This window comes from Chiloscyllium plagiosum, chromosome 3 (genome assembly GCF_004010195.1).
Source record: "Chiloscyllium plagiosum isolate BGI_BamShark_2017 chromosome 3, ASM401019v2, whole genome shotgun sequence".
Classification (NCBI taxonomy): domain Eukaryota; kingdom Metazoa; phylum Chordata; class Chondrichthyes; order Orectolobiformes; family Hemiscylliidae; genus Chiloscyllium; species Chiloscyllium plagiosum.
In genome coordinates, this window is record NC_057712.1 from 122,974,492 (window position 1) to 122,992,979 (window position 18,488).

General features: G+C 46.3%; 1 protein-coding gene across 3 annotated transcripts in view; it reads left to right on the plus strand.

Moving 5' to 3' along the window:
- Positions 1-18,488, plus strand: part of LOC122548503 (leucine-rich repeat and fibronectin type-III domain-containing protein 2) — a 186,116-nt gene that overhangs the window by 142,681 nt on the left and 24,947 nt on the right. For all 3 annotated transcript variants that reach the window (XR_006311252.1, XR_006311253.1, XM_043687243.1), the window contains exon 2: positions 3,740-5,132. Coding sequence is in view for 1 of the 3 variants with exons in the window: in XM_043687243.1 (XP_043543178.1) it covers positions 3,760-5,132 (1,373 nt within the window). In the remaining 2 variants the exon portion in view is untranslated. The remainder of the gene's footprint in view (positions 1-3,739; positions 5,133-18,488) is intronic.

Below are 18,488 nucleotides of genomic sequence, written 5' to 3' on the forward strand. Positions count from 1 at the left end.
CTTATGCTGAAAGACTGAGGGGGGATCTGACTGAGACATGTAAGATTATTAAAGGATTGGACACTCTGGAGGCAGGAAACATGTTTCTGCTGATGGGTGAGTGCCGAACCAGAGGACACAGCTTAAAAATACGGGGTAGACTATTTAGGACAGAGATGAGGAGAAACTTCTTGACCCAGAGAGTGGTGGCTGTGCGGAATTCTCTGCCTCAGAGGGCAGTGGAGGCCCAGTCTCTGGATTCATTTAAGAAAGAGTTAAATAGAGCTCTCAACGATAGTGGAATCAAGGGTTATTGAAATAAGGCAGGAACAGCATACTGATTAAGGATGATCAGCCATGATCATATTGAATGGTGGTGCAGGCTCGAAGGGCAGAATGGCCTACTCCTGCACCTATGGTTCTATTGTCTATTGCTCCTTCTTCAGATGAAGTGTCATTTATTCCAAAGGACAATGCGAGAATGACAAATTCCAAAGAGAACAAATTATTTTCTGTAAAATAACTATTTAGACATTTTCTAATTAACCTGTTACAGAAATGTTATTACACAAGTCCAACGATGTGCAGGTCAGGTGATATTGGCCACACTAAATTTCCCATTGTGCTAGGTGCATTAGTCAGAGGGAAATGGGTCTGCGTGGGTTACTCTTCGGAGGGTTGGTGTGAACTGGTTGGGCCGAAGGGCCTGTATCCACACTGTAGGGAATCTAATGGAATCTAATCTAATCTAATGGAACCCCTGGAATAAATCAAATTTGAGTCCAGACCTCCTGTTTCAGAGCTAAGGACACTACCACAGTATATCGCAGCAATGGTTCAGACTGCATGATAAAAGAGTTTTAATTGTTTGTTAAGTCAAATCTGATTACTCAAGGCATTGCCATGGAAAATATGAGAGAAATATTGTTCCCCATGGGTTTTTTTTCTCAACTTGAACAAAATGATCTGGACAAGGTCCTGTTATATGCGGAGGACAGATCCCTGTTCATAGGTATCTGTGACTGCTAGTAACTGCACATGGGATACACCACATAGCCATCTGATAATCTTTTATTTACTATTGGCAGGATTCCATATTTGAACGGTGGGATATTTAGGAACATACGATTTAGAAGTTGCCAGAGTCTCATTAGAGACAGCTGACTGACAGTGAGTTTAATCTGATAGTCACTACACCTCAGGCAAATAGCAAGGTAGAGAAGGCAGGACCCCCATGGTAACTCCAGCCGGGAAGGTAATTAAACCTGCCTTGCAGGTATCTCCCTGCATTTTGAATTGGCCAACTGAGTTAACCAACTTGATGTAGCTTGCAGGGAATTATCTGCAACCAGAGGTGATGGCTGAACATATGAAGAATCTTCATTTTAAAATAGAGGGCAATGCAACAGAGGGAGACAAGGAAGAAGGTGATAGTGTGCCCAAAGCTGAGAAAGATCAGGGCAAGAGGGAGACAATGACCTAATGGTATTGTCACTAGACTAGAAATCCAACAATTAAACACAAGGGAGGAGCAAATTACTGCAGGTGCTGAAATCTGTATTGAAAATGCTGGAGATCACAGAGGGTCAGGCAGCATCTGTGGACAGAGAGCAAGCTAATATTTTGACTATAAAACCACTGACTCCAATAGCTACCTTCACTACAGCTCGTCACACCCCACAAGGATTCCCATCCTTTCTCCCAGTTCCTTCAAAATTTTGTCTCTGTTCGGATGATGCCAGCTTCCAAAACAGCGTTGCTAACATGGCTTCCTTCTTCCATAATCATGGTTTCCCGCCCACTGTGGTTGACAGGGCCTTTAGCCACATCCAACCTATCACTCGGGTTCTGCCCTTGCCCCTCCCATCACTCACAACAGTCTCCCTTGTCCTCACTTTTCATCTCACCAGCCACATCACATTCAAAGGGCCATTCTCCAACATTTCAGACAACACCAGCAGAAAGGCACCACCAAACACATCTTCCCCTCACTCCCACTGTCTGCATTTCACAGGGATCGTTCCCTCTGGAACATCCTAGCCCATTCTTCAGCTACCAACACCACTTCCCTTTCCAGGACACCTTCCATTGTATCTGCAGAAGGTGCAATACCTGCCCCTTCCCCTCATTTCTGCTCACCATCCAAGGGCCTAAATACTCTTTCCAGGTGAAGCAACATTTCACCTGTACCTCCTCCAATCTTGTGTTTTGTATTTGCTGCAGCCAACGTGGCCTACTCTACGTTGAGAAACCACATGCATGCTGGGTGGCTGCTTTGCAGCATACCTCCAGTCCATGCGTGAGCATGATCCCGACCTTACCGTAGCCAGTCAGTTTCACATGGCCACATGTCTGTCCTCAGCGTGCTGCAGTGTTCCAGTGAATCACAGCACGAAGTGGAGAACCACATCTCATCTTCAGACCAGGCAACATACAACCTTCTGGGTTCAATATTGAATTCAACACCTTCTAATGGTCAACCCATTCCTTCCCTTTTAGCTTTACTTGTTATATTCTCTGTCACCATGTCCTCTGTCCCCTCTCCCCCACCCCAGTGGGACAGTCTGTCCTTTCCAGTCTGGCAGTTAGACAAACCATTGTACTGCCCTTCTCACATTCCGATCACTTAATCTGAACTAGCAACATCCTTTCACCCCCAGCAACCCCACAGCCCTCCATCCCCACACCGCTCCCTCCCCCACTATCGCATAAATGCTGGCCCCAGCACACTTCACTTCAGAGTCATTCAGACACGAAATGTCACCTTGCTCTCTCTCCATGGATGCTGTCTAAGCCACTGTGATCTCCAGCATTTGTTGTTTTCAGTACAAACCCAGCAACACAGGTAATGTTCTGCAGACCCATGTTCAAATCCTACTAACTCTTAAAACAAAACAAAATTAAGAGTTGAATGATGACCACTGTCATGGAAAACCTACACTGGCTCACAGAATTTCCTTTAGAGAAGGAATCACTGCTCTTGTTTCCACATGACTTCAGACCCACAACAACACTGTTGACTTGAAAATAAATTCTGCCCAGGCCAGTGATAGCCATATTCCGTGAATTCTGTTTTTTTACAAAAAAAGACAGTGATGATAATTTGTATTAAAAAAGAGAAAAGCAGTAAAGTTTATGTGGTGGGGAGAGAGGGATGGAGAGAAGTTGAATACTGAAAATAAGTGGATGCTGCATTTTTCGATTCATTAAGTCATTTGGAAACAGACTCTTCAGACCAACTCACCATCCAGACAACCCATTCTGACCTAGTCCTTTTTGCCAACATTTGACCCATAAGCCCTTCCTATTCATATACCTAGCCAAATGCCTTTTAAGTGTGGTAATTGTACCAGCCTCTAGCACTTCCTCTGGCAGAAAGGAAAAAGTGAGGACTTCAGACACTGGCGATCAGAGTCAAAACGTGTGGCACTGGAAAAACACAGCTGGTCAGGCAGCATCCGAGGAGCAGGAGAGTCAATGTTTCAGACATAACCCCTTCCTCTGGCAGCTCATTCCACACACACATGAAGAAGATACCCATTAGGTACTTTCAAATCTTTCCCCTCTCACCTTAAACCTATGCCCTCTAGTTTTGGACTCCCTCATCCTGGAATTTGGCTATTCACCCTACCCATGACTTACATGATGTTATAAATCTCTGTAAGGTCACCCCTCGGCCTCTGACAGCTCCTGTTGTCGGGGTCACTACAGTAGCTCTGCGTTTTGGCCAGAATCCTCTCACTGTCTGCCTCTGTTTCAGGTACCTCTACATGATCTACAATGGAAAAGCTGCTCTGGAGCCTGCTGGTGATTGGAATGGCGATGGCAGTCTATGCTTGTCCCAAATACTGCGTGTGTCAAAACTTGTCAGAGTCGCTGGGCACTCTGTGTCCCTCCAAGGGTCTTCTGTTTGTCCCACCAAACATCGATCGGAGAACCGTTGAGCTCCGGCTGGGGGGCAACTTCATCTTTTCTGTGAGCCGGCAGGACTTTGCCAATATGAGTGGCCTTGTTGATCTGACTTTGTCCCGGAATACCATCGACTACATCCAGCCCTATTCGTTCGTCGACCTGGAAAGCCTTCGATCCTTGCACCTGGACGCCAACAGGTTGACGGAGATCGGAGGCAACGTGTTCCGGGGCCTGTTGAACTTGCAGCATTTGAGCTTGAACAACAACCAGCTCCACTGGGTGGCGGAGGGGGCGCTCGACGATTTCCTGATGACGCTGGAGGACTTGGACTTCTCCTACAACAACCTGGTGAGGCTGCCCTGGGAAGCGCTGAGCAAGATGACCAACCTGCACACCCTCAGCCTGGACCACAACCTGATTGACTACATCCCTGAGGGAACATTCACGGAGCTGCAGAAGCTGGCCCGGCTGGACCTCATCTCCAACAGGCTGCAGAAGCTCCACCCTGACCCCATCTTTGCCAGGTCTGAGATGCTGCTCATGTCCACCACCCCCTACTTCCCACCACTGACCCTCACCCTGGGCGGGAACCCGCTCCATTGCAACTGCGAGCTGCTCTGGCTGCGGCGGCTGAGCCGGGAGGACGACATGGAGACCTGCGCCTCCCCGGCTCACCTCAAGGGGCGCTACTTCTGGTACATCTCGGAGGAGGAGTTTGTGTGCGAGCAGCCTCTCATCACCCAGCACAGCCTGAAGGTGCTGGTGCTGGAGGGGCAGACGGCCACACTGCGCTGCAAAGCTATCGGGGACCCCAGGCCGGTCATCCACTGGGTGGCGCCGGATGACCGGATCCTCGCCAACTCCTCCAGGACCGTCATCTACGAGAACGGCACCCTGGACATCCTGATCACCACCTCGCAGGACTACGGCACCTTCACCTGCATCGCGGCCAATGCGGCCGGAGAGGCCACTGCGTCGGTCGAGCTCTCCATCGTGCAGCTCCCTCACCTCAGCAACGGCACCGGGAGGAGCCTGCTGCCCGATTCCCGGCTCTCCGACATCACCGGCTCCACCAGGTCGCACCGGGGCGAGGGCAAGGCTGCGCCTGAGAAAAAGGTCACGGTGTCCCAGGTGACAGCCAGCACGGCACTGGTCAAGTGGTCAGTGGGCCACTCCGCACCCAAGGTCAAGATGTACCAGCTTCAGTACAACAGCTCGTCCGACGAAGTGTTAGTCTACAGGTAAGCAAGTGGCAAACATTCAGACCATAACCAGTGTTAGGGCACCAAAATGGATGCTGGATCAGTGCAAGAAAGAGAAAAAAATTAATATAATTTAAATCAACTTAATTAATGTTAAATTTAATTTAGATCAATTTTATAATTTGTTTTAAAGTTAATTTCATCAATTTTATAAGTTAATTTTAAATTTGATTTCATCGATTCAGATTATTTTCATAAAACTAATTTCAATTTTGATTTAATTTCGATGAATTTCGATGATTTATTTTCGATGAATTTCGATGTTTTCCAGAACAAATTCAAGTTCTGGAATAGGGTCTCTGGATCCGAACCATTAACTCTGTTTCTCTCTCCACAGATGCTGCCAGACCTGCTGAGTCTCCAGCATTCTCGGCTTTTGTTTCGGATTTCTAGCATTTCTGTGGGGTTTTATTTCAAAGTAATAGATCGCACTGACTTGCTTAGTTTTATTAAAGTAGGTACACCATAAGTGCTGGCATGGGTCGTTCAGGTGTATCTCTGTGTCTATTAAACACTCGAAAACACTAACATCCCAAGCTACAGGCCAAATGCTGGCTAATGACATTGAAACAGATGGGTGTTTGATGGCTGGCATGTACAAGATGGGCTGAAGGACCCCTTTCTGTAGACGTTCTCTGCAGGGTGGCACAGTGGCTCAGTGGCTAGCACTGCTGCCTCACAGTGCCAGGGACCCAGGTTCAATTCCAGACTAGGGGGACTGTCAGTGTGGAGTTTGCATGCTCTCTCCATGTCTGCGTGGGTTTCTTCCGGGTGCTCCGATTTCCTCTCACAGTCTAAAGATGTGCAGGTTAGGTGGATTGACCATGCTAAATTTTCCATTGTGTTCAGGGATATGTAGTCTCGGTGGATTAATCAGGGGAAACGTAGAGTAATATGGTAGGGGAATGGGTCTGAGTGGGATACTCAATGGCCTTTCTCTGCACTGTAGGGGTTCTATGATTTTAAATCAATACCAATAACAACAGTTCATTTGCTTAGCGCCTCTAGCATTCACAAAACATTGCAGGAGATTTACAGAGCAAAATACACTGCCTATCCCCTTTAAGGAGCTATTACGTCAAATAACCTCAACAATTTGGTGTTTTAAAAGAGGAAAGTGAGTTAGAGTGGAATGGAGTGGGAAGTGCAGAGCTTGTCACCTTGGCAACTGAAGGCCCGGCTGCTGAAGGTGAAGCAATTAAAACTGGAGTGCTGAGGAAGTCGGAATTAGAGAATGCACAGGGCTGTGAGGATGGAGGAGGTTACAGAGACAGGAAAAGTTTGAGGCTGTGGAGGGATTTGAGAACTAGGAGGAGAATTTTAAAATCAAGACTTTTTTTTAAGCAGGAATCAGAGTGCATCAGGAAGCATAGGGCTGGGGGAGGAATGGGCCTCGGTGTGACTTATGATAAGGACAGCAGAGTTTTTAATGACCTCCAAACTGAAGAACTTTTTTGTGCTAAGCCAAACATTGTAGCCAATGCATCTTTGACTGCTGGTAAACTGATAAACAAAAAAATTCCACCATCTATATTTGAAAGGTTTGGCACAGGGACATGAATTTACCTTGATATTTCTTGACTTTCCCCAAGTTCTGGCTAATTGCTCCAAGAAATTACTGCATGTGAAGCATAGTGCATGTACGTTTTGACTTATTTGGATTCTGTTATGTCTGTTCGCTGGGTGTACCGACTCAGTGTATTATATTCCAGGTCAGGAGGGATGACTCTTGGTTGGGGTTAATTCATAAAGAAAACCTTCCATCGTGCAAACCTTTTCCCAGCCCAAGTGCTTCGTTTATGTTTTAAAATGAGCCAATTTAACCTGGCATTGTTGTTTTCAAGAAAGAGTGATTTTATTAGCTAGTAATAATGAGAAAAGATAATGAAATGAGACCTGCACGCACACAGATTAGAAATAAGGGGCGATTCCAAAACGTAGAAGCAATAAAAGAATGTGGGAACCGGTCTTTGGCCTATTCTTGGCGAATAGCTCATGAAACCTTAAGGATGTTAGGGTGACAAGGCAAGGGCTTAAAAATGTGTTGCTGGAAAAGCGCAGCAGGACAGGCAGCATCAAAGGAACAGGAGAATCGACGTTTCGGGCATAAGCCCTTCTTCAGGACTAAGGCAAGGGCTGACTTCAGCAGTTGACTAGTTATCTGGCGAGGCCAGAGTCTGTAGCTTGATATAAACACAGAAAACAGGAGCTGGAGGAGGCAATTCAATCCTTTGAACCTGCTCTGCCATTCCATATAATCATCGCTGATCATCCGCCAGCCCAATACCCTGTTCCCACTTTCTCCCTCAGATCCCTTTAGACCGAAGAACTATATTTAGCTCCTCATTGTAAATGTTCAATGCTTTGGCTCCAATGTTTCTGCAGAAGAGAATTCCACAGGCTCTGGGTGATAAAATGTGTCCACATTTCACTCTTTAATGGCCTACCCCATTTCCTTACACTGTGATACCCGGTTGGAGATTCCCCAGTCATCCTGTATTCACCCTGGGCGAAAGTGAGGACTGCAGTGAGGATCAGAGTCTGGTTTAGAGTGGTGCTGGAAAAGCACAGCAGGTCAGGCAGCAACCGAGGAGCAGGAGAGTCGACGTGTCGGGCAAAAGCCTGATGAAGGGCTTTTCCCGAAACGTCAATTTTCCTGCTCCTCGGATGCTGCCTGACCTGCTGTGCTTTTCCAGCACCACTCTAATCTAGACTCTACATTTACCCTGTCTAGCCCTGTTAGAATTTTATAGATTCCTAAATGATATGATTTCTAAACTCCCGTGAATACAGTCCTAACCAATCTGGCCTCTCTTCATACGTCAATCCTGCAATCTCAGGAAAAGAATTTAGCTGAAAAGTGTTTGTCTGACTTCTTTCAACAGTGATATTGTGGTTTGGCATCTTTTCAACAATCAGAGAGACACTTTAATTCTTTTTACGCAAACGTACAAGGGTGTCAAGTGGGAGTAAGTACAGTGTAACTCAAAACACATGGCAGCATACTAGTATGATTTCACACTCCAGCATGCTAGCACCCCTCAGACCACAGGTTGCATTTGGTTTATAACTCTCTTTGTTATGTATTTCTGGAAGGGTTAAACAGGAACATGTCTTTGGCTCGGACAATCTTTCTTTCAACTATCATCATGTCCACATTGGGGCACAACCCACAGGAGGTCATAGAGTCATTGGGATGTACAGCACGGAAACAGACCCTTCGGTCCAACTTGCCCATGCTGACCAGATATCCTAAACTAACCTAGTCCTATAGGCCAGCACTTGGTCCATATCTCTCTAAACCCTTTCTGTTCATATACCAATCCAGATACCTTTTAAGTGTTGTAATTGTACCAGCCTCGACCACTTCCTGTGGCAGCTCATTCCATACACGTCACCCTCTGCATGAAAACGTTGCCCATTAGTTCTCTTTTAAATCTTTTTCCTCTCATCCTAAACCTATGCCCTCTAGTTCTGGCCATCCCCAACCCAGGGAAAAGACTTTGTCTATTTACCCTACCTCATGATTTTATAAATCTTTATAAGGTCACCCCTCAGTCTCCGACATTCCAGGGAAAACAGTCCCAGTCTATTCAGCCTCTCCTGAAAGCTCAAACCCTCCGACCCTGGCACAGTTTTTTGAATGGCATCTCTCAATTTGAAGTGTTGCTATCGGAAGTTCCCCTGTGGTACACTTCAGGTATGACATTCCATAGTACCATAAAAATAGGAACAAGAATAGGCTATTCAGCCCCTTGGGTATGCCTGCCCATTCAATAGGCTTATGGCTAAACTGACATTCCTCACATCCACTTCTTTGTTATCTCCTCAAAACCTTTGATTCCCCGATTGATCAAGAATCTATCTGTCTCAGCCTTCAATGTACACAAGGAGTCTATCCCTCCAGCTCTCTGTGGCAAGGGATTCCAAAGACTCGCAATCCTTATAGAGATGAAATTCCTCCTCACCTCAGTCTTAAATGGTCTTTATTCTGAGATTGTGTCCTCAGGTCCTAGACTATTCCATGAGGGCAAGCATCCTCTCAGCATTTAGCCTGTCAAGCCCCTTAAGAATCTTATATATTTCATTGAGATCACCTCTCATTCTTCACAACTCCAGTGAGTAGAGTCCCAACCTTTGCTCATAAGTCAATCTGTCCATACATGAAATCATCCTAGTGAACCTTCTGTCAACTACATGCAATGAAATGATATCTTTTCTTAAATAATGGAATCAAACAGTTCACAATATTCTAGATGTGGTCTCACCAGCACCTTGTGGTGTTGCAGTAAGACTTCCTTACTCTTATTCTCCAACTCCCTTGAAATAAAGGCCAACATTCCTTTAACCTTCTTGATTACCTGCTGCAATAGTTTCCTGTGTTTTGTGGACAAGTGCCAGCAAGTCTTTTGTGTTAATCTGACTGCAGCTTTTCTCCATTTAAATAATACTCTGTTCTTTTGTTCTCCATTCTGAAAAAAATGACTTCACATTTTCCCACATTATCCTCCATTTGCCAACTTATCAACCATTTCCTTAGCTTATCAATGTCTCTCTGTAAACTATTTCTGTCCCTCTTGTAATCTGCCTTTCCACCTATTTTTGTGTAACCTAAGTTAAGGGGCATTTAAGGAATGTGGTCAGAGGTTTGGAGCGGATGTCAAGAATTGTTTTTTCACCCAGAGTGTGGTGGGAATCTGATAGAGACAGAAACCCTCATAATATTGAAGATGTACATTTGTGAAGCTAATGCATACCAGGCTATGGGCCAAGTTCTGGAAAATGGGATTAGATTAGTTAGGTAGTTGTTTTTGACTGCCGCAGACTTGATGGGCCGAATGGCATTTTGTCTGTGATATAGACCTAGATGACTCTATTTTGGAGAGAAACATGGGACAGTAGGAACAGAAAAAATTGTTAGAGACCTGACAGCGTTAGGAGAAAGTGAGGACTGCAGATGCTGGAGATCAGAGCTGAAAATGTGTTGCTGGAAAAGCGCAGCAGGCCAGGCAGCATCCAAGGAGCAGGAGAATCGCCATTTCGGGCATGATTCCTGAAGAAGGGCTCATGCCCGAAATGTCGATTCTCCTGCTCCTTGGATGCTGCCTGACCTGCTGCACTTGACTGTGTTAGCAGATTCCGAAGTGGACCAATTACAATCATTACAGAGCAGCAGCTGCAAACACATTAAAATGTATGTTGATGTATATATAGATTGCTAAAGTACAACTCTGACGCCAGCACCCTGAATCTGCGTAGCATTCTGGTGTGACCACTCCTGACAACTGAATTCATTTGTAACACTCAAGGACTAACAGAAACTGACAAGTCCTGACAGAATGTCAGAGGACTGAATTATAAGATCAATTACATAATATTGTGTAAAGGGCAGCGTTAAGTGCACTCTACCTGACTGCATATAGCATTCACAACAAGGTGGATGACTTAGAATCATAGAATCCCCACAGCATGGAAGCAAGCCATTAGGCCCATTGAGGCCACACCATCTGTCCAAAGAGCATGCCTCCCTGAACCAGCCCACACCCTACCCCTGTAACCCTGCATTTCCCATGTCTGACCCACTGAGCCTGCACATCTCTGGACACTATGGAGCAATTTAGCGTGGCCGATCCACCTCACCTGCACATGTTTGGACTGTGAAAGAAAACAGGAGCACCCAGAGGAAACCCACGCAGACACGGAGAGAATGTGCAAACTCTATACACACAGTCGCCCGAGGGGATAATCAAACCCAGGTCGCTGGCGCTGTGAGGCAGCAGTGCTAGCCACTGCTGGAACAAACAACAGTCTGAAGGTTTTCCTAGGCCAGGTTGATGTTGATGGATGTGAACAGGAAATGACTGCTAGTCTACTCAGACCTCTTGGCATCATGGTAGCCCACAAACCCACCAAGTCCCTAAAATAGCAGCTAACGAACTTGAAAGACCCTATACAGACAACAAGCAAACTAATGTCATCTACAAGATAACTCACAAAAACTGTAACAAACACTACATTGGACAAAAAGGCAGAAAACTAGCCACCAGGATATATGAACATCAACTAGCCACAAAATGTCATGACCCACTCTCACTAGTATTCTTACATAAGGATGAGAAAGGACATCACTTCGACTGGGACAACACATCCATCCTAGGACAAGCCAAACAGAGACACGCACGAGAATTCCTAGAAGCATGGCATTCCAACCGGAACTCTATCAACAAGCACATTGACTTGGATCCCATTCACCACCCCCTGAGAAAAAGAACAGGACATGACATCACCATAGGAAATGATATCACCACAGGAAATGACATCACCAATCCAAGGAAACACAAACATATAAGTAGAAAGTGGTCTACACCACCAGTGCTTCATTCGGAGGCTCACTGAAGATGTTACCTAATATGGAGATGAAACATCTGAAAACGAACCTTCCAGTTCAGCGAGCAAACCTACATCCAGGACCTCAACCTGAGCTACAAATCATCTCAAAACTCATTAATGGAGCATGTAGCAAGAGTAATACAGGACTCATTGGCAACTTCAATCTACATGTAGACTGGATAAACATAATCAATGCCTTGGAGGATGAACTCCCAGAATATATTTGAAATGCTTTGCTAGAACAGTATGTTGAGGAACAACCTCAGGAACAAGCTATTTTAGATCTCTGAACTATGCAGTGAGAAAGGGATAATTAATAATCCTGTTGTTAAAGAACCTTTACGGAAGTGCGACTGTAACATGTTAGAATTTTCCATTTGAAAACAGCACAGTTCAAAACATCCTAAATCTAACCAAAGGAAAGTCTTTGGTTTCAGAGCCAAGATGACTGTGGTTCATTGGATAAATACATTAAAGGGTGTGATAGTAAGAAATGAGTATAAAGGACCTTAATTTAATTTGTTGTTGAGATATGAACATCACAATCACATCATCATTGATTGCCCTTTAACTAATAATCCTGGAGAAGGTGGTGGTAAGATTAGGTTCCCTACAGCGAGGAAACAGGCCCTTCAGCCCAACAAGTCCACACCGACCCTCCAAGGAGTAATCCACCCAGACCCATTTCCCTCTGACTAATGCACCTAACACTATGGGTAATTTAGCATGGCCAATTCACTTGACCTGCACATCTTTGGATTGCGGGAGGAAATGGAGCAAACCCGCGCAGACACGGGGAGTACGTGCAAACTCCACACAGTCACCAGAGTCTGGAATCGAACCTGGGTCCTGGAGCTGTGAGGCAGCTGTGCTAACCACTGAGCCACCGTGGTAAGCTGCCTTCTTAGCCCATTGCAGTCCTTGGAAAGGAGTTAGGGAGAGGGACCTTATGTAGAGACATTACAGCAAAAGTTGCCTTTGAGTGGTAGTGACAATATTGGACAATGCTGTCCCAGATTCCCAGATTTGTTGTCAGTAGACTTCAATTACAATGGAAATTTCAACTACAATGTTATATTATGGATTATTTAACCCCTTCCCCCAAAAAAAAGTGGAATGGGAGGGATTAATCCTGACCATTTTCCTGTGATCACAACATCAAATGGACATTGGTGCTAACTAGTTCAAGGAAAATCCAAGATTGATGTGAGGCAGTACATTACTTGAAAATTACAGGGTTACCTAGTGAAGGCAAAAATCCCAGGGTCACTCAGAGATAGTCATTGCGATTACAATGGGAGGGCTGTTAGGCTGGGGCAGGCTGCAGGCTGCAGAGACAGGGAAAAAGCAGGCCGTAGAAGGATGAAATGAAGCGTTGCCGTGGCCTGCCTTGGGGACAGGAGGAAACATGCAATTGTTGAGTAGTTTTCAGGAGCTCTCACACTGTTGGAGTAGGATCAGCTGCAGATGTGCCTGCTTACTTGTCAGGTCACTGAAAGCAGCCAATAAACAGAGCTGATCTGGGTTTCTGAAGAAACTGAGGCAGCAGCTCCTTGCCAGGTACAATTCATGCTCTAACTCTCCTAACTTTAAGAGGTCGAGCCCCCCCTATTGTGTATCCCATCCTTCATCCCTGACCAGCACCTCCCCCTACCCTAAGAGCTCACGAAGCAACGCTCCAGGAAATGCAATCACCTCCACAGCTAAACTTTGGGCTTCTCAGTGCATTGGATCATTTCAGGGTGGGACACGCATCTGTTTTTCACCCCACCCCTCCCCCGCCCCATCCTCCTGCTAGTGCTCCACCTTTCTCCAAGATTGGAGCATCATTTTGAAAGGATTCCAAGCCTTTTGCTGCAGACCAGAAGCTTGTTTTCTGAATTTCCCGTGCGGACCCCTCCCATTTATCTCTCCATCCTGGAGGCTCACAGTCTCATTCCTGATGAAGGGCTCCTGCCCGAAACATCGATTTTCCTGCTCCTCGGTTACTGCCTGACCTGCTGTGCTTTTCCGGCACCACTCTAATCTTGACTCTGATCTCCAGCATCGGCAGTCCTCCCTTTCGCCTAGTTGATTTTAACCCGACTGCGAATTCTCTTGCAAGGATGCCTGCCTTGAAGAAGTTCTCCTCCTCTCTCTACAAAGACTTAAGTGAGTCTGTCTCTCACTGCAACCCCAGGTGATCTCCTCTGCCCTGCAACCTTCTCCCCAGCCCCACCCCCCCTCCCATTTATCCCTCCACCCCATAGGCTCCCAGCCTCATTCCTGATGAAGGGCTTTTGCCCGAAACGTCAATTTTCCTGCTCCTCAGGTATTGCCTGACTTGCTGGCTTTTCCAGCACCACTCTAATCTTGACTCCGATCTCCAGCATCTGCAGTCCCCCCTTTCACCTTGTAACATCCATTGCTAACTGACCCTGTAAATCATCTCATTGCTGGCTGCTAATCTCCCAACCTGGCAGATGCTTCCTTGCGCCTCCTTTCCTGGTGCCCATTGTATCGTTGACCTGTTTTATATGTCTGCCAAGTTTCCTGTCTGGATACCCAGCTGGATTATATGTGGACGAACTCCAGGGAGGGGGGGGGCGGGGGGGGGGGGGGGGGGGGGGGGGGGGGGGGGTGCCGATGTGTTCACCGAAAATGAGAGGCTCACTCACGTGATGAACTTTCAATCTTTGAGCTGGCCACCTGTCAAGTTTGTAAAATGAAAGCTGCACCCTCACAGTGTAGCCGACAAACCCCAGTCAAATGTGTTTGACTTCCTTGAGGACATAGTCGAAGAGTGTGATGCTGGAAAAGCACAGCAGGTCAGGCAGCATCTGAGGAGCAGGAGAGTTGATGTTTTGGGCATAAATACTTCATCAGGAGTGTCCTTGAGGACCTTAGCAGCCCGTTGTACTGTGATGTTGGAATGCCATGATGTTTCGAGTATAAGCTCTTTATCAGGACATGGGTGAAGCTGGCTAGGCAAGCATCCATTGCCTGTCCCTAATTATAAGTCACTAATGCCCTTCCAGGATCTAAATCTGTCATTCTTACCTAGTCTGGCCTTCATGTGACTCCAGACCCATAGCAACGTGGTTGACTCTTAACAGCTCTCTGGGAAAAGAGGGACAGGCAACAGATACTAGCCTAGCCAGCTTCACCCATTCCTGATGAAGGGCTTATGCCTGAAACGTCGATTCTCCTGCTCCTCGGATGCTCCCTAACCTGCTGTGCTGGAATCGTAATGTCACTGAGACAACTTTCTGGGGACTGGGTTCAAGCCCCATTCATGGCAGCTGGTGAAATCTGAATTCAGTAAGCTCTGGGGAATTGGCATGGTGGCTCAGTGGCTGGCACTGCTACCTCACAGCACTCGGGACCTGTATTCGATTCTGGCCTCCGGCAACTGCCTGTTTGGAGTTTGCAGGTTCTCCCTGTGTCTGTGTTCCAGTTTCCTCCTACAGTCCAAAGATGTGCAGGTTACATGGATTCTCCATGCTTAATGGAGGACTCTGGGCAGATGCTCTTCAGTGCAGACTTGATGGGCTGAATGGCTTCTATCTGCACTGTAGAGACTCCACAGAACATAGATCTGGTCTCCCGGTGACCTTGTAGCCATTTTCAGAGAAATCCATCTAATTCTAGGTAACTAATGCCCTTCATGAATCTAAGTCTGCCATTTTTGCCTAGTATGGCCTTCATTTAACCCCTGATCTGTAGCAACGTGGTTGATTCTTAACAGCCCTCTGGGAAATTAGGGACAGGCAACAGATACTAGCCTAGCCAGCATTGCACACAAATGAAACAAAACAGTTTTGCTTCCTTTTCACCTCACTGATTTTGTTGGAGGGAGGGGAGTAGGATTGAGGGGGAAGAGGTGCAGTCTTGCCTTCTGCCCCTCCCTTTAATTTGTTGACTTTGATCGTCTGATTTGATTACTTATGTCAGCTCCTGGCAATGGTTTTCTGCTGTTTGCTGAAGACAGCCCACCAGAAAGATTGACTTGGCTTGCTCAGTTTCAGATCCTTTAGCATCCAGTGTGCAACATTTCAGAGAATACTGTTGCAGCATTGACATCCTATTAACTGTTGTGAACCGTCAGATCCCATGGTGTCAGAGTAGGTTTGGTTTGAGCATGTACCACTGGATATGTGTCACTGGTTGTCAGCTTTAGTTCAGTGATATCTGTCTCACCTCTCAATCGAAGGCTGTAGCTCAAGAGACTTGACTGCAGAATCTAGGTTAATGCTTCAGTGTGCTACCAACAATGTGCTGCCTATCTCCCTGTCCACTATCTACAAGACACAAGTCAGGAGTGTGATGGAATACTCCCCACTTACCTGGATGGATGCAGCTCCAACAATACTCAAGCATCTTGACACCATCCAGGATAAAGCAGCTCACTTGATTGGCACCACATCCACATTCACTTCCGCCACATAAAGCAAAATACTATAGATCCTAGAAACCTGAAACTACTGCAGAGAGTGCTGGAGAAACTCAACAGGTCTGGCAGTATCTAAACTTCTGAAGATGATAGAACTCCACACAGACAGTCACCCGAGGGTGGAATCAAACCTGGGTTCCTGGCACGGTGGCTCAGTGGTTGGCATTGCAGGCTCATGGTGCCAGGAACCCAGGTTCGATTCTACCCTCGGGTGACTGTCTGTGTGGAGTTTGCACAGCCTCACCATGTCTCCTCCAGGTGCTCCAGTTTCATCCCACTATCCAAAGATGTGCAGGTTAGGTAGGTTGGCCATGGCAAATGCAGAGTTACAGGGTTTCAGTTGGGCCTGAGTTGGATGCACATCAGAAGGTGGGTGTGATTCAATGGACCGAATAGCCTGCTTCCACACTGTAAGGAAATCTATAATTCTATGAATCATACTGGACTCAGAACATTTGCTAGGTTTCTCGCTCCATAACATATCAGAGCAGAATTAGGCCAATCGATCCATCAAGTCTGCTCTGCTTTTTGATCATGGCTGATACATAGAACATAGAACATAGAAAAATACAGCGCAGTACAGGCCCTTTGGCCCTTGATGTTGCGCTGATCCAAGCCCACCTAACCTACACTAGCCCACTATCCTCCATATGCCTATCCATGCCCGTTTAAATCCCCATAAAGAGGCAGAGTCCACCACTGCTACTGGCAGGGCATTCCATGAACTCACGACTCGCTGAGTAAAGAATCTACCCCTAACATCTGTCCGATACCTACCACCCCTTAATTTAAATATGCCCCTCGCAATAGCTGACTCCATACGTGGAAAAAGGTTCTCATGGTCAACCCTATCTAAACCCCTAATCATCTTGTACACCTCTATCAAGTCACCCCTAAACCTTCTTTTCTCCAATGAAAACAGCCCCAATTGCCTCAGCCTTTCCTCATACGATCTTTCTACCATACCAGGCAACATCCTGGTAACCCTCCTCTGCACCCGTTCCAGTGCCTCCACATCCTTCCTATAGTATGGCGACCAAAACTGCACACAATACTCCAGATGCGGCAGCGCCAGAGTCTTATACAACTACAACATGACTTCAGGACTCCGGAACTCAATTCCGAAACTCAATTTCACAACTCTATTTTCCTGCCTTCCCTTTGATCCCGTTATCAATCAAGAACCTGTTTATCTCTGTCTTAAATACACTAAATTACTTGATCTCCATAGCCTTCTGCAACAATGATTTCCACAGATTCGCCACACCGTGGGAGGCACGGTGGGTGGGCAGCACAGTGGCACAGTGGTTAGCACTGCTGCCTCACAGCGCCAGAGACCCGGTTCAATTCCCGCCTCAGGCGACTGACTGTGTGGAGTTTGCATGTTCTCCCCGTGTCTGCGTGGGTTTCCTCACACAATCCAAAAATGTGCAGGTTAGGTGAATTGGCCATGCTAAATTGCCCGTAGTGTTAGATAAGGGGTAAATGTAGGGGTATGGGTGGGTTGCAGTTCGGCGGGTCGGTGTGGACTTGTTGGGCTGAAGGGCCTGTTTCCACACTGTAAGTAATCTAATCTAAAAAAAACTCTAAACTCTGGCTGAAGAAATTCCTTCTCATCTCAGTTCAAAAGGGTCACCCCTTCACTCTGACGCTGTACCTTCCGATCCCTCTCTCTCCTATTATTGGAAACATCTTCTCCATGTCCACTCCATCTAGGCCTCTCAGTATTTTGTAGGTTTTAATCAGATCCCCCCCCATATCCTTCTAAACTCCATCAATTGCAGACCCAGAGTCCTCACCCACTCCTCATATACCAAGCCTTTCATCACTGGGAACATTCCTGCCAACCTCCTCTGGACCCCCTCCAACACCAATACATCTTTGCTTAGATACAGGGCCCAAAACTACCCACAATATTCGAAATGAAGTCTGACCAGAGCCTTATACAGCCTCAGCAATACATTTCTGCTTGTTTTCTAGCCCTCTTGAAATGAATACTGACATTGCATTTGCCTTTCTAACTGCCAACTTAACCTGAAGAGAATTCTGAAGTAGAGCTCATAAGTCCCTTTGTGCATCAGATTTCTGAAGCCTTTCCCAATTTGGTAAATAGTCCACACCCCTATTTTTCCTACCAAAGTGCATAACCCCATACTTTCCCATATTATATTTCATCTGTCACTCATTGCCGACTCTCCTTGTCCATCCAAGTCCTCCTGCAGCCTCTCTGCTTCCTCACTACGACCTGTCCCTGCGCGTACCTTTGTATCGTCTGCAAACTTAGCAACATTGCCCTCAGTTCCTTCATCCAGACCGTTAATGTATAACATGGATAGTCATGGTTTCAGCAATGACCATTGGAAATCCACTAGTCATGATCTGCCATCTTGAAAAAGTCCCTTTTATCACTGCTCTCAGCCATTTGCCAATCAGTCAATCTTCTATCCACCGCTTACCTCACCGCTAAGACCAAGGGGTTTTATATTTTTAATAGCTTTTTGAGCAGCAGTTTG